This window comes from Staurois parvus, unplaced genomic scaffold, assembly GCF_062004578.1.
Source record: "Staurois parvus isolate SC_StPar_1 unplaced genomic scaffold, SC_StPar_1.0 ptg000014l, whole genome shotgun sequence".
Classification (NCBI taxonomy): domain Eukaryota; kingdom Metazoa; phylum Chordata; class Amphibia; order Anura; family Ranidae; genus Staurois; species Staurois parvus.
Window position 1 is genome coordinate 3,373,542 of NW_028317810.1, and position 24,770 is coordinate 3,398,311.

The following is a 24,770-nucleotide window of genomic DNA, read 5'->3' on the forward strand; positions in this document are numbered from 1 at the left end:
CTAAAGATAGCCAGACATGGATCAAAATCCAGCTGGTGCAGCAAGAACTGGCCAAATTTCGTTCGAAATATGGGCAGGCTGGTTTTACACAAGTCAACGTGTCTATCGACTTGTGCACCACCAGCCTGTCAGGTTTTTGTCATCAGTGCCATTGGCTATAGCTGGCAATGCTGATCATTATATTCTGACGGCGGGGCAGTTTCTCTGCTGACAGAATACAACAGCTCAGTTAGAAGGATTCTCCCATCCACAACAAATGTGTGGATGGGGGAATCGGCTCATTTTTTTTTCATTCAACCTGCTGGTGAATGAAAAAAAAATTAATTATGTATAACCAACTTAACTTTCCTAAACCTCTCAAAGTTATGCTAACTATAGGATGGCAGTGAGTGATTATTTATATAATTACTACATGGATATTCATGCTTGTATCATACAAGTTATTATGTTACTACTAAGAAAGACTGTAACATGCAACCAAATGGAACATTAATGAAATAGTGTAGTGAGCAGACATCCCTAGCATCAGCCTAACCAAGAGATTTACTGATTGGTAAAATGCTTTCATGGTGAACATTCAGAGCGAATCTTCTGGTATCCATAGACAAAACAACTGTTGTGCAATCTAGGTAAAATTTATGATGGCCTTCTTATGTGTAAGGGTACATTAATACAGGCTTTCTGGCTTAAAGGGTAATGCCATGTAAAGCTAATGTCTGATGAGAGTGAACAAAACAAAGACTATTCAGAAGCAACCACTGCAGCTATTTTCCATTGTAAAAATAATGATTTTGTAGATATCACTTTCTCCTTAGACCAATCATAGTGTTTATGGGCAAATCATCAATACAGGACATTGTATAAATGAGGAATAACCAACAAATCTGGCTAGTATTATGCTGTCTAGTATTACTATGCCTTACAACTGGCCAGCGGCCTGTTTTTTAAAAAATCCAAATACCTGCCAAGATCGGATTTTTAATTTTCTTTAAAATAAATTCATTCTTACCTCAGCCTGAAAGCTTTTTAAAACTGGAGCAACAACTTCCCGGATTTCCTAGAAATCAGAAAGATATCATTCATAGAGCCAATCACAAACATCTCTTTAAGAAAAAATAAATGGATAAAAATAAAGCAGCAAGCATTACCAACCTAAGAATGCTCTTAAAGTGTATTTCCAGTACGTTTATTTTTTTTTTGTTAATTCTGTTATTTAAGTTTTTATTCCCCTAGTGAGATACATTTTTGATATTTACAGTATCTCCCAAAAATGAGTACACCCCTCACATTTTTGTAAATATTTTATTATATCTTTTCATGTGATAACACTGAAGAAATGACACTTTGCTCAGCATCATATCCAGTGGTTGTCTTTGGGAAATAGACATGAGTGTTGCCAGCATTGCTGCAGAGGTTGAAGGGGTGGGGGGGTCAGCCTGTCAGTACTCAGACCATACACCGCACACTGCATCAAATCGGTCTGCATGACTGTCGTCCCAGAAGGAAGCCTCTTCTAAAGATGATGGACAAGAAAGCCCACAAACAGTTTGCTGAAGACAAGCAGACTAAGGACATGGATTACTGGAACCATGTCCTGGGGTCTGATGAGACCAAGATAAATTTATTTTGTTCAGATGGTGTCAAGCGTGTGTGGCAGCAACCAGGTGAGGAGTACAAAGACAAGTGTGTCATGCTTACAGTCAAGCATGGTGGTGGGAGGGTCATGGTCTGGGGCTGCATGAGTGCTGCCGGCAATGGGAAGCTACAATTCATTGAGGGAACCATGAATGCCAACATGTACTGTGACATACTGAAGCAGAGCATGATCCCCTCCCTTCGGAGACTGGGCTGCAGGGCAGTATTCCAACATGACCACGACCCCAAACACACCTCCAAGACGACCACTGCGTTGCTAAAGTAGCTGAGGGTAAAGGTGATGGACTGGCCAAGCATGTCGCCAGACCTAAACCCTATTGAGCATCTGTGGGGCATCCTCAAATGGAAGGTGGAGGAGTGCAAGCTCTCTAACTTCCACCAGCTCCGTGACGTCCTCATGGAAAAGTGGAAGAGGACTCCAGTGGCAACCTGTGAAGCTCTGGTGAACTCCATGCCCAAGAGGGTTAAGGCAGTGCTGGAAAATAATGGTAACCACACAAAATTTTCACACTTTGGGCCCAATTTGGACATTTTCACTTAGGGGTGTACTCACTTTTGTTTGTCAGCAGTTTAGACATTAATGGCTGTGTGTTCAGTTCTTTTGAGGGAACAGCACATTTACACTGTTATACAAGCTGTACACTCACTACTTTACATTGTAGCAAAGTGTAATTTCTTCAGTGTTGTCACATTAAAAGATATAATTAAATATTTACAAAAATGTGAGGGGTGTACTCACTTCTGGTGACCACTGTCAATAGAACCATCTAAAGGCAGATTTATCTTCACTGTGAAGAGATTTCCTTTCATGTTTTGTCTTTGTGTCAGGAAAGAGGAAATATCCTCAATAGGACACAAGCAAAAAAACCAGACAGGGATTTTAACCAAATTACAAAGAACTTACATACTGTATTTGGTGACTTTATACAGTATTTTGGTTATGGCCAAGAGAAATAACAACCCCAAATGCTCCAACATCACCTGTTTGCTGTGTATTTCAAAGCAACGCTGGAGCCTTTTTTTCATTGTAATGTAGCACTGGACTTAAGTCTAGTACACATGATCAGAAAATCGTACGAAAAATACATCTTTCAAATCAGTTGTTCGATAATTTGATCATTAGAACACAGCTTTTGTCCGAAATTATTAGAAGGGACAAACACGAAAAGTTTTCTCGTACAATACCAGATCGTACGATTTTCATTTAATCAGTACAGTTTTTGTCCACAAATACAATACAAAGACATTAAACCACTTCCGAATTTTTATTCTGTCATGCAAGAATTTTCGTAACTTTAGTAACCTCTTCATTTTCACTATGAGACTAGCATACCAAAAAAAAAACAATAATTTGGGTGATATTCTCATCGTGTGTACAGGGCTTAAGAAACACATTGGGATTAATTTTTCAAAAGCAAACGGACTATTAACTTTGCAAGGGAAATTGTACTTTGTAAGAACATGATTCCCAGAGCTCAGTAAATGAGGTAAAGCTCTGCTGACTTTCATTTTACACTCATGTGCAATTTAAAATGCTGTTTATCTTCCTTGAATATGCTTGGGTTTTCTTTTAAAAGTAAAATTTCACCACATTCACTAAGCTTTGGGGAAATTCCCCTGCAAAGTTCAACTTCCCTTGCAAAGCTAACAGTCTATTTGCCTTTAGTAAATCAACTCCATCAAATCAATGAGTTTTCTTCAGTGGACTCCTGTTTCACTGACAAAGCTGAGTGGATTGGAAGAAAACAGAAGAGGTTTTCAACCTAATAGTGAAAACTGGATTTTTTTTTTAAAACAAACGCTTGATTTTCATATCTATTAACCACTTACTGTCCACCCTATAGCAGTTTCACTGCTACAGGGTGGTTCTCCTGTGCAAAATCACGTATATGTGATTTCGCATTTCCGCCTTAGGGGGGCGAGTGAGTGCTGTCAGTGGATCGCTTCTGCTGTGTACTGTCACAGCAGAAGCCGATTTGCCAGTCCTGGCAAACGGATCTTCACCGGCACCTGCAAATCGTCAGGCAGGGAGGAAGAACACAGCTGTGCCTATGTTTACATGAGAAAGTGATCGATCATGTGCCCCTCCAGAGCTGGGAACATGATCCATCACTTCCTCTTGTACCAGTGCCATCTAGTGTACACCAAACACATAGCTAGGCACACAGTTAACCCTTTGATCACTCTAGATGTTAACCCCTTCCCAACCAGTGTCAATAGTACAGTGATCAGTGTATATTTTTAGCACTGATCACTGTATTAATGTCACTGGTTCCCGCAAAATGTCAGTTAGTGTAAAAATTTCTGTTGCAATATTGCAGTCCAGCTAGGAGTCGCTGATTGAAAAAAAAAATTCTAGTACATGTCCCATAGTTTGTAGACGCTATAACTTTTGTGCAAACCAATCAATATACGCTTGTTATGAATTTTTTCTTACCAAAAATGAGTAGCAGAATACATTTTTTGGCCTATATTTATAAAGAAAATAGGTTTTTAACATTTTTTTATTGCATACGCTTCATAGTAGAAAATTAAACATATTGGGGTTTTTTTCAAAACTGTCGGTCTCTTGTTTATGACACAATAAGTAAAAACCACAAAAGTGATCAAATACCACCAAAAGAAAGCTTTATTTGGGGGGGGGGGACATAAATTTCATTTGGGTACAGTGTTGCATGACTGTGCAATTGCCAGTTAATGTAACACAACACTGTATCGCAAAAAATGGCCTGGTCAGGAAGGGGGGTAAATCTTCCAGAGCTGAAGTGGTTAAAGAGAATGATGACTGCTGCCCATCACCACATGTTTACATTCATGTTCAACTTTGCATTAGTATGGTAGCCAGAGTCAAGCTGTAATTTTACCACTCCTTGTTACACAATAACAAATAGGAGATTTAACGTATATGTAAAGTTCCTATTTTGGGGTGGGGTACAGTACAGAACACAGGGCTTGCATTCATAGTTCATGGCTTATATGATGCTATCTTCAAATGATTGGACACTGGCAAATTTGATTGCTAGGGCCACCCCTGGAACATACCCAAATAACCATACCCACTTTGTGAGGACTTGTACTCACAGACCATGTGATGTACCCAAACAATCACATTGAGGGTAACAACATAGCAACATTGTAATACCAACAGGCCTACAAAAAAAAAGGATTTAAGAACCCAAACAAAATACTCAGATAACAGCTTGCGCTTGAATCATGCCTCAGCTGAGGCCTGGAAGTCTGCCTGGTAAAAGACCAGGAGACACCAAAAAACCTGATGGACGGAGCTCTGAAGAGAAATGAAGGTACCTTGTCTGCAGGGGTATAGGCCCTGGAAATTAGCTGTCTAGTCCACCTGGCCATAGTGGAGTGGGAAGCAGGGGATTCCTAACGAGGACCTCCAGGCAGAACAGAGGCGCTTTGTGAAAAGAGGAGCCAGCGGCCAAGTACATTCTGGCAGCCTTGATCACATCCAAACAACACAGGGCAATTACACTGTCATGCTTTGGGACAGTGTGAAATTTTTGCACTATAGTAGTTTTCATGAAAATTAATTTAAAGGGATTGTTCAACACTATTTATCCTTCTATGATTTGGAACAGGACAGAGGGAATTGAGGAACATGTCGTCTGAGGTGAGAAAAGGGACTATATTAGGCTTTGGTCTCAAAATCTCCTTCTTCTTGTGCAAAACAAGAAAAGGCTCTGTAAAAGACAGAGCCATTAACTCAAAACCATGGCCAACAGACATGATGGCAAGGAAAAATTGAGATGTCTCTGACTGGTGGAAAGGTCTCTGAAGAACAGAGGGCACTAAGTTGGGCTCCTATGGTGACACAGAAGGTTGAATTTGGGGAATTATATGAGCAACTCCCTGTAGAAAAGAGTTGATAAGGGATTTAGAAGAAAGGAGTTTCCAGAAGAAAATGAATAAGGTAAAACCCTTAAAGGTACTTAAGGCCAGAAGCTGGTCAGGCCCAGACTGAAGAAAGGACAAAATACAAGTGACAGAATATTCCCTAGGATTATGCCTTCTATCCTCACACCATGCCTTGGGTTTCAACAATCATGCTATAAAAGTCAGTGACTGAGAAACAGGATGGAACAGGGGGCTTTGGGACAATAAGTCTGGCTGTTTGGAAGAAGCCAAAGTTCATCTGGACATCTGAGTATGTCTGTACACCACGTTCTTCTGGGTCAATTTCATGCAATGGGAATCACTGGGATCCTTTTCTCCTCTATTTTGTGCAGCAGTCAAGGAAGTATCTTCATCAGAGGGAAGTCATAAATCAGTATGAATTGAGTCCAAGGAATCAGCAGAGCATCTACTGTGAAGGCTGTAAGATCCCTGGTCTTGGCCATGAACTTGTTCAGCTTGCTGTTGAACCTGGAGACCAGAATGTCTATATCTGCATTTCAGGGTGCAGAGACCACTCTCCTGGGTCTAGGCATTGATGGCTTAAGAAATCCGCCTGCCAAGTGTCCACTCCCATAATGTGGACAGCAGAGAAAGCTGGCATTTACGTTTCTGCTCATGAGAGTATTAAACCTGTTTCTTGTATGGCTGCAAAGTTTCTGGTATCCCTTTGTTGATTTATGTAGGCCACTGCTGTGGCACTGCCAGACTGTACTCTCACTAGGTGACCATGCAGAAGGAAAGTCCAATGTTGTAGAGACAATCTGATGGCCAACATAAGGCCCAAAACCCTAATGCAGAAGCAAATTGAGGGGTGCTGTATTTTTTGTGTCTGAGAGCTAGACCTTAGGGAGGCAATCTTCTCCTGAGGAAGGAAGATTCTAGCTAAGATTAGACTCAGGTCCTCAAGAGGGTGTGAGGGCTGGAGAGCAGATGTTGGAAAGTTGATTATGCAGCCAATGGTTTGAAGGAACTGGATAGTCTGGATGGTCCTTTGTGTGTTAGCACACAAGTTCCTATGACATAAAAGTCCTGGATTCGGGCAGAAGCTTGAAGCAAGGCAAGTGCTTTTGTGTACAGAGGACAGCCCGAATGGCAGTGCCACAAAATAGAAATGATGGTCTCCCACAGCAAAATGCAGAAGGCATTGGTGTGATGGGGAAATGGGAACATGGAGACAGGCATCTTGTATGACTACTGATCGCATGAAATTTGCCTGTTAGAGGGGAGTAATGAATGATCACATGATTCTATCCAACATTTTTGCACACAAGGAAATCTGTTTAGGGATTGTAAGTCCAGTATTGGGTGGATGCCACCATTTGGTTTTGGGACTGTAAATAGGTTTGAATAGAAACCTTGAAACTATTCTTCTGAAGTAACTGGCACAACTGCCCTTTGTTGGTACAAGGCAGTCATTAAATCTGCCTTCCTTTGGTCTGAAGCTGGCAGACTGGAAGGTAAAAAGTGAGAAGGGGCAGGGATAGAAATTCTATTTTGTATCCCTTTGAAATGACAGATTGGACCCAGGGGTCCAGGACATTTCAGATCTTGAGTAGCTCAAATTCCAACAGGTCTCCTCAGAGTGGGGGCTCCCCTTCATGAAAAGGGCTTCTGGGAAGGCTTGGTGGGCCAGAGCTTTAGACAAAGGAATTGTTAGACCGTGGCTTAGAGATTGATGCCTGGGGAGGACAGAAAGACCCCCTCATGTGCACATAGAAGAATTGTGGAATTTAAATTTTCATTTTCAAGAGCACCAGCACAAACCAATAGAGCTGAAGACATCAGCTGTAATTTTTCTAAGAGAGCAGGGTCTTTAAAGACAAGTTGTTGGTCTCTCTTTATGTGACTCAACTATCTGATGACAGTCTGGCAAATAGACATTGTAGCAATAGTCAGCTGCAGGGCTGCAAACAAGGCCTTTAAAAAGGCTTCATAGTAGAATTCCTAAAGGAAAAATAATTGAAATATACCATTTCTTTTTTAAAATGCATTTCCACAGAATAAATATTATCAAAAGCTTAGGATGAGTATAAACCTGAGCAAGCCCTCAAAAAAGTCTATAATTAGCCAATCTCTTAGAACCCACAGAGGTCTGTTTAGGTTGTAGAGAATCAGGTGCTGTAGGGCAAAGTCTAGTGTGCACCGCATCAATTAGTGTGTCTACAGTGGGAGCAATTGGTGTGAGACCATAGCTTGTACCTCATAAGCTTCATGGGAAGGAAAATCCTCAGCTACCTCCACTAGAAATTCATTGTCCTCAATGCTTTCCTCCATATTTTCAAATAAAGGAGGTTCTGCTTCTGATTCCTGAACAGTGTTGGGGGAAAAGAGGACATGTATGGTTTTTGGCCTCTGGAAACCAGAAGTTCTGGAAGTCCTCAAAGTTTATCAAAGAATTCAGACATGTTGGCAACTGAAATTTTAAATCTGCTTTTGTCAAGCAAATCATATGATGCATGCCAGAGAGGCAGCTATAATCAGAAAAGGGGAGGAATGTAAATATGAGACATTGCTTCGGGACAGGGGAACAGCTATCACCTGAGCCACGTTGTGTGTTTCCTGTAGGCTGTCAGGAGAACACATTATATATTCTGGCCTTTAGTCCCAGCTCCCTTGCACCTATGATATACAACTGCCAGTGAAGGGATCCACACTTTTGCATGTCCAGAGAAAGAGCCACTATAACCTAGGCACTGTCAAGGGTTCCTGCGGCTTTCTCTCTGTAGAAGTGGGCCACAGGAATGCAGCAATGTACTGCATGTTTTCTATGTGGAACAGGTGGGTGAAACACATCATCTAGAAGGCAGGGAAATTGGAGTTTGAGCATGGTGCCTAAGGTACACGCCGGGGGTAACTGATCCAGGAAACTGCTAGGTAATGCAAGGCAATAAGCAATCGGGCGCTGATAGAAGTTTCAGATGAAAAAAATTTCAGTTGTTTAAAAAAGAAAAAAATACTTCTCCGGAGGAGAACAGGTCCATCACCTAACGGCACTAGCAAAACACCGGAGCCTCACAGAGTGGGCACGGTTATATGGGTACACTCTGGGGAGGCCCTAGCAAAAGTTTTTGCCAGTGTCCACTCACCTGAAGGTACTATGCCTAAAGTGTATTGTAGAATAAACTGGCTTAAAAGTCAGCATGTTGCTTTTATCTGCATAGGATAAGAACAGGTTTGCTTTGAAGACAGAATACAACTTTATTATTTTCAGTTACAACAGTCATACAAAACCTACAATAATAGCAATCAATTATCCTAATTATTTCTGTATTTGTGAAATGTTTAAAAAGATAGGTATAGCATTGAGATACTATGTCCCCAGCATTATTTTAATTATGTCTTAAATCAATAAAAAAGAAAAATAATTAAATAAAATTTAGTGTTAAAAGATAAAAGGTCTTAAATGTTTCTCTATCTAAAAACAAATCACATCAGCAATCAGTAGGTTAAGCGGGACTTGTAATGTAACATACTATACCTCAGGGACGTTCTTCTTGAACTCCCGGCTGAGTTCAATAAGATGCTTGTGGGAATGTTCGCTCTCTTCCTGCCGCGCAGCCAGCTCCGAAGCGAGAGAGTTCAGCTCTTTCTGCAACAAAAAAGGAAAAGGGGGGGGGTGATTTTATTTTTAATATCATACATAACCCATCTCATGTCCAAGTTTGCTAACTACCAATTCTGAGAGCCAGCTGCAATATCGACTATGTGCATGAATTATTTAAGGAAGAAAAGTATGTATTCAATGCAAAATCAGGACAGCTTTTAGATAATGAGAAGCTGCTATAATCAATATCCCTCAGTGAAGTTTCTTTCAAAGGGTTTTTCACTGGCCTGAGTTCACTGATAACTTTTCTGAAGCATTGCGGGATGCAATAACGTATTCTCAGGGATTTAATGTAAAGAAAGCGTGGCTGCCAGCTGACATATATCAACAGCTAGGGAATGGATCCAGGCTAGACTTACTTATGCTTAAGTGTTCATAAATAAGACTTTTAAATATACATATGGCTTTTTAATTTCAGCACAAAATGGGAAAATGAATGTGCCCACATTCAGGATGCTGACGTTTGAGCCCTACATACTCATTCATAAGCAGTTCACTGGGAGTGCATGCTCCATGAGGTTGGGACATTTTCCAACCATCGTGTTGGGCTTCTATTAATCAGAATCAACCAACCTAAATAGTAGAGATTAACCAGTTGCTGTCTGCCCATAGTACATTTACATGTACATAATCCACCATGAGGCGCAGAGTGTGCCGTTCCCGTGTCCACTGGACACATCGGATCTTGGCTTCCAGTGGAAATCCGGGGATCACGAGATCAATATGTGATCACAATGTCAACAAATCTTATGAACGTCATTCATAACAGGTGTGCTTCCTATACAGTGATGCTGAGATTGGCCAACAGCTATCACATGGTACCTGGGCCAGACACAACCCCTTGTGCCATGTGATTAGCTGTAGCCAATCATAGATCACTAGTAACCACAGCTTTTATGAATGTAACCCCCATTTATGACAGTTAAAAAAATTTCTGTTACAGTGATCATCAACAGTAATCAGTGTTAAAAAAAAATCCTTGATCACCCCCCAGGAGTAGTACAGTGTTACTGTGGTGACACTAAACAACACTGATGAAAGTATTACAAAAAATAGTAAAATAATAAAAAAATGAATTAATATTTCTTTTAAACATACTGGGTTTATTTACTAAAGCTGGTTCACCAGAATCTTGTGCACCTGTGCATGGTAGCCAGTCAGCGTCTAGCCTCAGTTTGTTCAATTAAGCTTTAGCAATAAAACCTGTGGACTTGTTGGTTTCTATGCAGAAGTGCACAAGATTCTGCATGAACCAGCTTTGGTAAATAAACCCCACTGTCTCCAGTTAGTGTCGCTGATTACCGTTACACCATTAATATGACGCTGTACTCAACTGGTGACAGTATGTTAAAAAAATAAAATTGTGAAAAAAAATGATTTTATTTAAATCCTTTTCCAAACAATTGTGAAAAATAATACAACTTCAAAAAACTCGCCATGTCTATTCTTAAATACCTCAGACTGTCTGCTTTCCTAAAAGGGGTCATTTGGGGGGGGGGGGGGTATTTGTACTGTTCTGGCATTTTAAGGACTTCAAGAATTGAGATCCAGAGCTGAAAGGTGATTGTGCTAACCGCTTACCATGCCAGGCTAGTACACAATATTTTTATACTAGCTGCTCCTCATTGAAAGGAAATATGATGAAACTAATGTTGTATATTTATACCATTTACATGCTTTAATGCAGGAAAAGTGCTGGAAAGGATCAAGTGCTTTAACGTATTCATTTTTATACTAAACTCAAACCTTCACCTCTTCATTTAACTTTGTGTACAGGGTGACAGTTCTATAGCAACTTTAGTTAAAAAGACAACACTGCTTTTAAAATCCAGCAAGGTTACATTTATATGGTTATCTCTTCTTTGTTACTGGTATTGTCTGTATTGAGCACCAACTCATTAGACATCAGGGAAGAATCCTCTGACACACAGAAAACATCATGGGGTGGCAATTACCATAGTTACTTTAAAGCTCATGAATAGTAGACTTCTATGTATATGTATTTCTAAAAATATACAGTACCCAAAACCATATTATACTATAGTTTGGAACAAGATGAAAACAAGAGCAGGATCGGTTTGATGTTTTAATTTTTTGGGAAATTAGTTTTTGACAGAAGTTTTACTTCAACTGACACTACTTTTTCCATATGGCCAGTTTTCTCTCTCCTTATACATAAAATTCACCCTGTCACCACAGGGTCACCTGTAGACAAAGTATAGTATGAAAAGTATCGCAAGTAAACTTACCTTTCCAGTGACCCATGTCTTTAAATTTGGTGCTTTACTGCTCCCCAGCCGCTGCAGGTATTCAATACTTCCAGATGTATCGAATACACGCACCCCCTGCTGCATGCTGTGGTTCCTTATGCTGGGTTGTATGTCCCGTAATAACATATGAGCTAGAGGGAGGAAATACACTGTGCATCAGGAGGAGCAAGTGTTCAAAGCCCCAGAGGTTTGGAATACCAGCAACAGCTGGGAAGAAACAAAGCGCTGGGGTTAAAACACATGGGTCACTGAAACAGTAAGTATAGATGTTCTTTTACAGTGTGTACTTAGATAAAAGTGACCTTGTGCTGCAGGTTAACTTTAAGGGTATGTATGAATGTATTGTAATTATGTACATGTTTTCTACATATATTATGGTAAAGGCTGAAAAAATACAATTTAAATTTTTTTTTTTGACAAGTAAACATGATGTATTGTTTATTCTTAATCTAAATCCTAGATACATTTCAAAGCTTTTCAGGTTTACAGATTAATAATGATAAATGCATGGCACTGAACGTATCTCTGCCCCAGGAGCCATTAACCCATCTACAGACCACCTTTTCTTTCTGCTGGGAACAGAGTTGCTTGCCACATGTAGGGATTTACATCACACCTTCCTATAATACCATGTATGAAGCAAATTATACTGCTCTAATAAGGCAACTTAATCAGCTTATGGAAAAAATACCAAATTTCATGGCTAGGCTGAATAGCTGTTGTCAAAATTTCTTTCTCACCAAAGTTGTTTTCAAGTGCTCCCGCCCAACTATCAACCTACCATTTGGGAGTGGGTCTTCCCCTCTGGATCTCCCTGGAAGCTCTATAACTCAACCTTATCCCAGTAGACACTGTGAGGTGGATTCCCCTTAGTGTCCGTAACCAAATAACAAACCCAATTATTTGCCAGTAACTAGAAACAAGGGACAGTACTCTGGCAAATTGTTCTCCCTATGCAGCACTAGCTAGCTACACACCACTAGCCTCTATGATGCAGAATCCTATGCTTCCACCTGATCTTACTGAATCAATTCATTTCCAATGGAGGGTCAATAAGGACATATACAGAATCTTTAGGGAGCTATTAGCTTTGCCTCGATACATAGCTCACATGGAAACCCTCTGGAAACCCTTCTAAATTTGAAACCTAAACACTGTACAAACACCCATTTCCACCTCCTTCTTTCCTTTATATGGCAGAAAAACAAGCTCTAGCCACAGCCTAGTGGTCGCCCACCCCCTTAATATCACAGGTGAAGAATAAATTGGCATTGCTCTTAATAATTTGATTAGGACTGAAACAACTAATTGACATATTCGATTAGACCTCATGCACACAGGACATTACAAAAAAAACTCTTCTAGAAGCCTACCTCCTGGCAGCAGAGTTTTTGCTGAAAAAAGGACTGATGCGTGTAAAAGTATCTCATTCTTTTACAAGCGTTTAGGCGCATTTACAGGCGTCAAGCGCTTGGTTGTTAATTCATTTAATTGGTCAGAATAATAATTTATTCTGACCATCAAAATTAATTAATGCTCAAGCGTTAACATGCGTTCAGACGTGTTAACATGCGCCAAGCATTTTTTCTGCCAAAGCGCTGGTGCTCCAAGATACATTAGCCCTTGGTTTTTTCCCCTGCCTGTAAACACCCCTGCCACTAAAAGCTCCTAAAAGTCTATGTGTGCACACGTAGGATAGCATGGAGGGCCATTTACAAGCAGTAAAAAAAAAAAAAAAGCCTGACGCCCCTAAAAGTGGCTGCAAAAACACCCTGTGTGCATGACGACTTATAGTCCATTATGAAAATAGGTTTCAACTATTTTCATAATCGATGCGTTGGTCAGCTGATTAGTCAGCCAGCATACCAAATGCATTATTTGTTTACATATCAGAAAATACAGTGCAGAACACATACAGCTCAGTACACCATCCATACATTTCAGTAAATGCCTAAGAACTTGTGAATGTGTTGGGAGCAATGCCTCATGGGACATGTAGTCATGGACAGGAGAAGTAAGTGATTTAAAGTCAGTTTTTTTTACCTTGCTATAGGGGCACTCTACACTATACACTGCGGCTTGCTATAGGGGCACTCTGAAGGCAGGAGGAGCAAAAGCGTCCGTGGGAGACCTCAGAACAGAATTGTGGCTGCTCTTTGCAAAACCATTACACAGAGCAGGTAAGTTTGTTTAAAAAAAAAAAATCCAATGTCTAAAATCACCGTATTTTTCGCTCCATAAAATGCACTCCCCCCCCCCCCCCAAAAAAATGTGGGAAAATGTCTGTTCGTCTTATGGAACGAATATGGAGCGGCCGGACCGGTATTCCTGCCGCTGCCGTTTTAGAATATCGGGCTGGCTGCTCGGCTCTACTGAGCAAAAGAACCTGCTCCTCGGTCCTACCTGTTCCTCGGTCCAGTGGTGTCCTGCTTTTACCGGCCGTCTTCTCTCTCTGGCGCCGACATCTTCAGTGTAGGCACCCGGCTGTGACAGCTTGCAGCTTCACAGCCAGGTGCCTACTACGCATGCGCGAGAAGCGCTGCGCTTTGTGAATGGCTACCTGTAGTCTTCTGGGATCTGTCACGTGTCCCACAAGACTACGGGGAGAACAACTCTGCTGAAGTGGGAGCAGGTACCTGCCAAATTCGAGTACCAGCCCCCCCCCTGCTCCCCAAAGGTCTGCAGTCTCTGGACATCTCCTGTACTATGTCTGCAGTCTCTGCTCATCTCCTGTACTATGTCCGCAGTCTCTGGTCATCTCCTGTACTATGTCTGCAGTCTCTGGTCATCTGTAGTATGTCCGCAGTCTCTGGTCATCTCTTGTACTATGTCCGCAGTTTTTGGTCATCTCCTGTACTATGTCCGCACGTTTTTGGTCATCTCCTGTACTATGTCTGCAGTCTCTGGTCATTTCCTGTACTATGTCTGCAGCCTCTGGTCATTTCCTGTACTATGTCTGCAGTCTCTGGTCATTTCCTGTACTATGTCCGCAGTCTCTGGTTATCTCCTGTACTATGTCTGCAGTCTCTGCTCATCTCCTGTACTATGTCCGCAGTCTCTGCTTATCTGTAGTATGTCCGCAGTCTCTGGTCATCTCCTGTACTATGTCCGCAGTCTCTGGTCATTTCCTGTACTATATCTGCAGTTTCTGTTCATCTCCTGTACTGTGTCTGCAGTCTCTGGTCATTTCCTGTACTATGTCTGCAGTCCATTGGTTCAGAATATTTTCTTTCTTGTTTTCCTCCTCTAAAATCTAGGTGCGTCTTATGGTCAGGTGTGTCTTATGAAGCGAAAAATATGGTAAATGGAAATTAGATGTTTACCAGTATTGTGCATTATATTTAAAATGTATTATATCCATACAAAAAAGTCTCAGACTTTAGTACTACTTTAATACTAAATATTTATATCCCCCTCCACCCTTTATATAGCTATCTGACTCCCAGTTAAAATATCCTGTATATCCTACTTCTGGGTATATTTATTAAGATATTATATTACTTTCACTGTTACACAGTATATATTAACCCCTTTTAGTAGTGGTTATCTCCTGTTTTTGAACTATAAAGGGCTAATTCTTGTTTTTTTAACCCCATCCCTAACCCTAGTTGATAAACAAAAGCATGCTTCTGCTTCTAAATGCTGGCCATACACGTATCGATTTTCAGACGAGAATATTATGAATATTTGTACAAAAATTGTTTGTACATTTGATTAATGGACAAATGTCATTCGAAAAATTCACCTGCTTTTAACATTCAATTTTAAAATGAATGATTATAAAGTGATTATAAAGTTCCATTACTTTAGTATGCAGGTCTTTTGACAGTTCTTTACTGCTCCTACTGGCTCAGTATCTAGCCTGCTAAACACATCCACGTGAGAGCTAACAAACTCATTGACTATTTAAACGCAGACACTAATTGCAATTTAAAAAGCCACAGATGTGGAAAATTAACCTCTAATTGGCATTTTAACCCGTGTGTGTCATCTTGTGTATCTGTACCAAGGCCAAACATTCCAGGTCAACTTTTGATAAGGACCATTGGATGAATTCTGCTATCATTATGATTTAAAAAGAAACCAAACAACTATGTGATAATAAATAGCTTCATATGATCACTATCTATCCATCTAAATTCATCTCTAATTCTAAGTAAGCTTTCAAAGTATAGATATGGTGCTGGTGTATACAAGTCTGTACCAATATTTATATATCGGTCTTATGGTTCCCCTTGTCCTTTATCAGTGGCTAAAATCAGATGATTCTGAGCAGGCAGAATCTGAGATATCAGAAGAAGCACTTATATGAATAAAAAAAACCTGACACATAAACCCATGACTAAGCTTTAGTTTTTAGAGGCCTAATATTCCTAAAGTGCTATACTTTCACACAAAGGCTATGGTTCATAAAAACATTTTCAGAGGGGCAACTGAACAGATTTCAGTGATTTCTGGAATAAAACAGCAGACACATTGGATTGTTATGACCAACCATTAGCCTACGCACCACGGCCTGCACACATCTGTCTGCTGTTTAATGTAACCTAATTGGGACATTAGCAATTAGTGGTGAAGATCAAAGCAAATCACGTGCATACACTTTGTATCACTCTCAGGATTATGATGCCTTCTGTAAGAAGGCTCAAACAAGAACCAATATTCCTCATATAATTGGCTGCATTAGACTACTAATGTAAGATGACCCCGGGGAGGGAATGGAGAGACAAGTTGGCAGTCTCTTATACCAAACAAATGGTATGAGGAGAAGGCAAGATAAAATGTTGTACTACTCCATACATAATTATCAGCATGTGTTAATAAACTGGCTCTCCAGAGACCTTATAGTGTAATTGACACATGTGGAACAGACGTAAATTAGAACATGTGTGCATTGACCAAGCTTTACATCTGCTCCCCAGTGGGTAAAGAGCTCTAGGGAGTCTACATGTCTGGAAAGGGTCAAACAGACTTCCTTAAAGAGGGAGTCACTTATCATCCCTTTAGTTCTATAGGGACTTTAACCAGCATGAAACTAAATGAATATATATGTGTGTGTGTGTGTGTTTTACTTAAAAATACTACACTATTGAAAGCTCTTTTTTATGAGGTGGATTGGTGACTCTGGAGAAGGTAGCAGAGAAGAGGGGAGTGGAGACGAGAGTGCATTCTAGCATTCTAGACCAACTGTGGGAGCAAGGCTCTGGTGAGGTTCCAGCACATAAGGGGACACCTGGTGGTGGAGGATTGTTGGAGGTATAGTGTGAGATCACTACTGTACAAGTTTATGTGAGCACAATATTTAAAGTGTGGGGAACACGGGTTTGGTTTGATAGAATCACACTATGATGGTTTTTGTTTTTATATGCACAGAAGGTGTGATTTGACCCATTATACAAGAGGGGTCTCACTATCTGGTGAGCATTTATGATACTGGTGAGATCACTTGAAGAGGATTGTTGATTAACAAACTTGCACATGGGGATAATCTACTACTAGCAATAAGGACTATTATGTTGTATAGCTGTTTTATGCTGATGAGTGAAAATATAATTTCTCAGGCTTCCAATTATTTTCCTAGAAGTACCAAATCTGAACTCTGGCCTCATGCACATGGATGGTGAGAGGCTGAAAATATGCGTGTAAACTTCTGAGTGTTTTCCCATGCCTGGGAAGCCACAAGTTGCACAGCCTGCCATACATGTAAGCATATACCATACATGGCTGTATGCAGTCATACTCTTGTAAACACCAATGTTTCTCTGCAGTGTTTACTGAAATATCTACATTTGGGAAACACATCACACTCACACGCACATGCACAGGAAAATGCTGATACACAAAAACATCAGTGTTTACAAGACCATGGCTGTGTACAGCCATTAATTCTATGGCAGGCTGAATATGGCCCATGTGGCTCCCTGGATGCAGGAAAATACCTGGAATTTTACGCCCAACACATTTTCATGCTCTTGCCATTTGATCTTTCTAACCAGTGTTTTTCTAAAACAAAATATATCACACAATAACAGCTACAACGTATAGGAACTAGAAGCAGTATCCTATATGAATCAGTCCTGCTATCTCTCCTTTGAAATTAGCAGTAAGTGTGTTAATTAACAATTAAAAGTTTAGTAACAACATACATTTTCCAATGAATATACAATTAAAGTAAAAGTTTTCATTCACATGGAATTCTTCACCACAACAGAATAAAAGCAATAACCATATGCTACCAGACAAGCAATAACAAAAGCAACTAGAAAAGCAACAATTTCTGGGGAAATTGTGTGAAGTGTTCTTGCCTCCACCAGTAGTCTACAACTTAAGTGGGCAGAGTAACTGGGTGGAGTGGCTTGTCACTCTGCTGCCTGCTCACACACCTGGGTTCCTATGACAACTCACTCTACAGCAAGGGCAGAGAAGAGCGGTTAAAAACAAACTTCTCCAACTTGCTCACTTCACTGGCGGTTGCCATATTCAAACGGTTGTAGTTTAAAAATTGTAAATCCTACACCAAAGAGCTTTATATTGTGAGAATCACAAGACCCAGACCTACATTTTGATGCATAGTATGTCTCTGAAATATTAAAAATGAAGGCACAGTCGTAGTTTAGAAATTGCCCTTCAAATTTGAGGTGGCTAGAGTGGAGTTTAAATGAATGTCAATGGGCGGCGTGAGTTGCAAACAAATGGTCATATTGTGAAAACTATCAGGACTATGGCTTAGCCGTGGACATTTTTAGTGGCAGCAGGGATAGCTGAACATTTTGATATAAGATTTGTGTAGGTGGGCTTGAAAATGAGGGAGTGATGGCAGTTTAGAAATCATGTCCTGATTTTTCAGCTCCCACTCTAGTTTTGAACATTCCGCCATTCATTCCTATGGGACCAATTTCACCACAAAAACACTGATATTTCGTGAACCATTCGGCGAAAAGTTCCACAAAGTAATAGCACACCAATCGGGAACAATCCGCATGTTTCGGTATATTACTGTCTATGTAGTGTAAAAACTGTGGGAGGAGTTAGGGTGGTACATTTAGCTATAATAATAAGAATATATATGTGAGATAACAGTAAGTGGTCTTGCCATGCAAGAACACTTAATGAGGAAAAAAAAAAAACTTGAAAAGGTGATCTTAGAAATACATCCGCCCGCTGATAATCATCTGTCCGATCCACTTATACAACCAGTCAAGAGAAATAGGCTACTTTCAAACAGACAAAAGCAAAGGCAATTCCAATAGCAACCAGTCAGATTTCAGCTTGCATGTTTAATGTACCAGAGTAGCAAAATTAAACCTGCAGCCTTGCTGGTCGGTAGAGTGACTCTGTTTTTTCTTTCATAGTTTTTTTTTTTTAATGGTTTAGTTTACCATTACCAAGAAGCTGCCTATGCAGATAAGGGGTGTCTTTAGATAAAAACAAACTGTGCAGCTGTGACTAAAGTGGAATAATGCCCTTGCTATAAATGTAGGCCATTTACGTAAATCATGAAGCCTGACTGGGAATCTTCCAGGACAATGCAAAGCAAGGCCAAGCTATTATTGTTCACCGTCACCATCACAGGAGTGCGCTCTCAAACTCTGAGCTCAGAACTACTTGTATCAGGGGAGATAAAGTTGATGTGAAGGGGTCTGAATCAGAGAAAACTCACTACTGTGAAGGTAAACAGCCTCTCTTAGCATTGTGAAAGTTTTCCTGTCAGGCTTCATGAGGTCAGTAAATGGCGTACACCTAAAACAAGGGCATTATTCAATTCTGGTCAAAGCTGCACAGCTTGTGTTCATCTACAGATGTCCCTTATCTGCATAAGCTTTTTTTTTTATAAAGGTGGACTAACCCTTTAATCCCTTCCCACTGACCTTACACAGATATACAGCCTCACTCAAGTGGGTCTTTATCCGTGAGGCCGCATATCTGTGTTCCTGTCTTTGTGTTGGGAGCATGCTGAACTGGGACCCACGGTTCTGGGTCACCTGAATGCTGTGATGGCCTCTGATTGGCTACCACAGTGATCAGTCACCATGCAGCACATCCATGTGTTTACTCCCTCTTCTAAATGAAGAGGAAGATACATTATAAACAAACAAAAGCATGTAAAAAAATAAAATACAATACAATAAAAATAAAGAAAAAATAGCTAGATCAATGTTTCATCTAGGTCAGGACAAGGGTTAGTGTTAGGGTCAAAGTAAGGGTCAAAGGTCAGGGTCCAAGGTTGGGATCAAAAGTTAGGGTCAGTATGTTTTGGGTAGGATTTTTTTATTAAATCATTTTTAAATTTAGTATTAGTGTCAGTTTGTTTTAGAGAGGATAAAAAAAGCACTATTGTTTCTGGGCCCTACTACAGGTACAAACAACTAACATACACATATGTGTCATCAAGAACAGGAAAATGTATTTTGGGTTGTTCTTTCATGGTAATATACAACTAAATAAAAACATGTGTTTTTTCATTTTTACTATTGTGGGACAGTTTTCCTTTGGTAACAAAACACAATCAGGAAATATCTGTTATCATTAACCACCAAAAGAAAGCCTAATTTGTCTTGAAAAAAAAAAAAAAGGTATAAACCACCTGAATATACAAAGCAGTTGTGATTATATGTATAGTTTTAAACACAACGTTGCAAAATTGTTTTCAGACATTTACATTTGATTTGCCCTCAGTCACTAAGTTGTTAAGATATCATCTCTAATGTGTTAATCATGAACAATGTCCAACAGCTACCACACATTCTATTCATGAACATGGCTGGGAACCATAATCTACATGGACGTTGTGTAGCCTTTTCAGCAATTAGAGATCAGCTTGATGTCCATAATCTTATCAATATAGGAATAATGCAATAAAAATGGAAAAAGTAGCACAAAATTGTAGTTCTTGCCTGCTACAACCAGTCAATCTGGTTAACCTTTCGTTTCATGAAAAAAAAGAAAAAACCTCAATGGTCACCATGGTGATAATGCTATTTTTGTGTATTTTGTGTTTCTATTAAGTTCTATTGCATCAATCACAAAGCGCAAATGTTTACAAAAACTGTTCCTGTGACCATCACATCAAAAGTTAATTTAGGGTACCAGTCTTCATTAACTCATTAAAAAAATTCACCCCTACTGTATCTGATTTCTTTTTTCGGTAGTCGTTAAAGTTGGGCACCCTCATCCCGTAGTCTGCCTTCTTTCTAATCACTAGATGGGCAGAATCCTCTTTATTTTTATTTCTTCTTAAGCAGTGGGTGTCACTGAACATTGCAAGTATCACTATCGCGAGGGTCATTCTTTGCAGCATTCTACTGAGCTTAAAAAAATAGCTAGTGTGCATGGAGTCCCAAAATTAAAGCACTCACGTTTCTAGGAACATGTTTTCCCATGCTTTGACAGTTTTATAATTTTGTAGGAATCTGACCTCTTCCTGGAATTTTTAAGCCCTTTTCCTGCTGGCCCATGTTCCTGCCCTCTCACTGCTATGTAAAGGGCTTCTGATGCCACATCCATGATGGTGGCTCCCAACAGCAATCTTGGGCCTATTCAGTATCATATCAATAACTACACAGAGATAAAAGTGATACTAAAGACTTATTTTTTTTAAAATAACAAACATATCATACTTACCTGCTCTCTGCAGTGGTTTTGCAAAGAGCAGTCCCGATCCTCTTCTTCTTGGGTCTCCTGCAGGCACTCCTGGCCCCTCCCTCCTGTCGGGTGCCCCCACAGCAAGCAGCTTACTTTGGGGGCACCCGCTGCTCAGTGTGTCCATTCACACATGGAGCCATGGCTCGGCCCTTGGCTCCCACTGCTGTCTCAGCCAATGAGGAGAGGGAGTCCGGGGATAGCCAAGACTACAGTGCACATTGCTGGATCAAGAGAAGGCTGGGGGAGATGCTGCATAGAGGTTTTTACCTTCATGCACAGAATGCATGAAGGTAAAAAACCTTGAGCCTTTACAACCACTTTAACAATTTGATATATTATCTTACTGGAGAATATTTTGCTGATAACAGTATAAGGTAAAAATAGCAAAAAAAAAACAAACAATTAAATTAAAAAAAAAAAAATTAATATATATATATACTGTATATATATATAAACACAATATTTTTTGTTAGTCAGTTATATATTAAATATTGTATGTGAATATTATGTTGTCTTTTATGCAGCCTCTGCTGCATATGCCTCTATCTTCTGCCACCTACGTGAAACATTTGTGCAGTGGCAAAAGGGTGTAATATAATACCCACATGCTGCACATATGCATCAATGGACGCCTGATATTTCTATTCTTAGTGTGCTCACTACACGCTCCCAACATAGAGACTGAGCTGTCAAAGACAGATCTCAGTCCCAGCTAATGTTTAGTGGCCAGCGGGATCGGCACCCCGCCCCAGGCATGCAGACCCCTATTTTGCATAAGCAACTGTACACCTATTTTCTATCTTTCGAACGAACGTGTAATGTAAGAATAATAGACCTTTTTTGAAACATTCATCCTGTAATACATCTGGCTAAAAAACATATACAACTGTATTCCTGCCCCGTAATATTGGTAATTTTGAATGCCTCTGGTGTCTGGAAACACCTGGTCATTTAGTTGGAGAGAGGCAGAAATTACCTTCATTAAAAGGACAAAAATATGTTTCTGTGCTTATTTTTTACTTTTGTTAAAACTAATCAGGACAGACAATACTCAGTGGCAGTAAATTGCACTTTGAGTTGTTTCTCTGTGTGGTCTATTGGCCCAGGGATTGTTCTATGACTGGTCATGCATGTATGGCAATGTTTATTTAAACTAGCAGATGCAGTTAAGCTGGGTTGGGCAGCCAAATCTTTGCAGACATGCCCACTTATCAACACAAATGTCCTTAATCAGGAGAAGGACAACCAACCAGTTAGAACGCCTCTTTCTTGGATCTCCTATTGTCTTCCCAGCATCCTTTGTAGTACACTGAGGCTTTAGTGCCGGTCTTTCCAAATAATGAAACAGCACACCAATCTAATTACAACTTGAGTAACAATGCAGTAGGTAAGCTACAGTCATGGCCAAAAATATTGTAACCCCTGCATTTCTGTCAGATAATGCACCACTTCGCCTAGAAAATTGTTGCAATTACAAATATTTAGGCATTCTCATATTTATTTCTTTTCTTTGTATTTGTATGACACAAAAAAGTGGAGAAACAAAAAGCCAAATCTGACACATTCCATGCAAAACCCCAAAAATGGACTTGACAAAATTATTGGCACCCTCAATTTAATATTTGTTAGCACACCCCTTGGAAAAAATAACTGAAATCAATCACTTCCTGTAACCATCAATGCGTTTCTTACACCTTTCTGCTGGAATTTTGGAGCACTCTTCTTTCGCCAACTGCTCCAGGTCTCTCAGATTGTAAGGGTTCCTTTTCCTAAATGCTGTTTTGAGATCTTTCCACAGGTTCTCTATGGGATTGAGATTTGGACTCGTTGCTGGTCAGTTCAGTACTCTCCAGCGCTTGTCTTAAACAATTTCTGGGTGCTTTCTGATGCATGCTTTGGGTCATTATCCTGCTGTAATATCCATGACCTCTGACGGAGACCCAACTTTCTGACACTGGGCCCTACATTGAACTCCATTCACTTACTATGGTGAATACAAAATATAAATAAATAACTACATATGATAAGTGAAATGCAAATGCTGTAGCTGCTAGTGCACACAACCCATGTCTTGGTGGGCTAAAATATAAAATTGTATGAGTGAAAAAATGCTGCTCTACATATACTGTACAAAATTCCTATAGAAAAACACAGATCAGTGAAATATACAGAAAAACAAAAAAGCAGAGATGTGATTCAAACGAATAAAATTATTGAGTAATTAAACAAAGTCCAATCAAATGTTCTTCTGTGAACCCTCCTTAAGATAACGGCCATCATGTGCAGCTGTCACAGAACTCCAGTGCAAAACATCCTCCACCATAAATCTGCTCACCTCCAGCAGTGCGACCTCACATTTTATAATGTTTTGGTCTAACTACACTTTTTGTCCCAAATATATGGACTCTGTAGATCAACTTGCTCAATAATGGCTCCCAGGATGCCCCCTCCAGATAACCGCCTTAATGTCAGCCGTATTCTTCATATAAGCTCAACATAGTGTTTTAACCTTTAAAAACTTGTATTGCACAATAAACATAGGAAATGCACTCACATTCAGTAGGTGCATAACCGCACCAGGTATGATGAACATCCAGTAATGTACTAATTATGCACAAGATGGCAGTTTTTATTTCACATTGTGCAGTGACGTTTTGGAGCCTTGATGGATCTATGCTGCTGGGGATGATACTGCCATCTTGTGCATAATTAGTACATTACTGGATGTTCATCATACCTGGTGTGGTTATGCACCTACTGAATGTGAGTGCATTTCCTATGTATATTGTGCAATAAAAGTTTTTAAAGGTTAAAACACTATGTTGAGCTTTTATGAAGAATACGGCTGACATTAAGGCGGTTATCTGGAGGAGGCATCCTGGGAGCCATTATTCAGCAAGTTGATATACAGAGTCCATATATTTGGGACCAAAAGTGCAGTTAGACCAAAATGTAAAATGTGAGGTCACACTGCTAGAGGTGAGCAGATTTATGGTGAAGGATGTTTTGCACTGGAGATCTGTGACAGCTGCACACAGTGGTCGTTATCTTAAGAATAGTTCACAGAAGAACATTCGATTGGACTTTGTTTAATTATTCAATAATATTATTCATTTGAATCACATCTCTGCTTTTTTGTTTTTCTGTATATTTCACTGATCTGTGTTTTTCTATAGGAATTTTGTATTTTTGTATCTGTAGCGCAGCATTTTTTCACTCCTACTATTTTGTAATTTTGTTTTGCCTGTCCACAGCACATTCTCCAAAAAGGATTTTGGCTTCCACAGGTAAGTTTTGGCAAACTCCAATTTGGCTCTTTAATTTCTGTGTCAGCAGTAGGGTCCTCCTGGGTCTCCTACCACATCATTCCTTTTCATTCAGATGACGACATATAGTGCAAGCTGACACATTTGTACCCTGTGTCTGAAGGTCAGCTTGAATTTGTCTGGAAGTTGATTGAGGTTCTTTATCCACCAATCGAACAATCCTTCATTGTAATCTTTGATCAACTTTTCTCTTTTGTATATGTCCAGGGAGATTAGCTACAGTGCCATGGGCTGTAAACTTCTTGACAATGTTGCACACAGTGGATACAGGATCATTAAGATCTCTGGAGATGGACTTGCTGCTCTTTCTCTTTCCCATGCTTCATGTGGCACACAGAGACAAGTGACAGAAAGGTT

General features: G+C 39.9%; 1 protein-coding gene across 1 annotated transcript in view; it reads right to left on the reverse strand.

The window, feature by feature from the left end:
- The window catches only part of CUX2 (cut like homeobox 2), a 649,623-nt gene that overhangs the window by 351,725 nt on the left and 273,128 nt on the right, over positions 1 to 24,770 (reverse strand). The window contains exons 2-3 of the mRNA XM_089676854.1: positions 9,050 to 9,160; positions 1,010 to 1,057 (exon numbers count right to left, since the gene is read on the reverse strand). Coding sequence (XP_089532980.1) covers positions 1,010 to 1,057; positions 9,050 to 9,160 — 159 coding nt within the window. The remainder of the gene's footprint in view (positions 1 to 1,009; positions 1,058 to 9,049; positions 9,161 to 24,770) is intronic.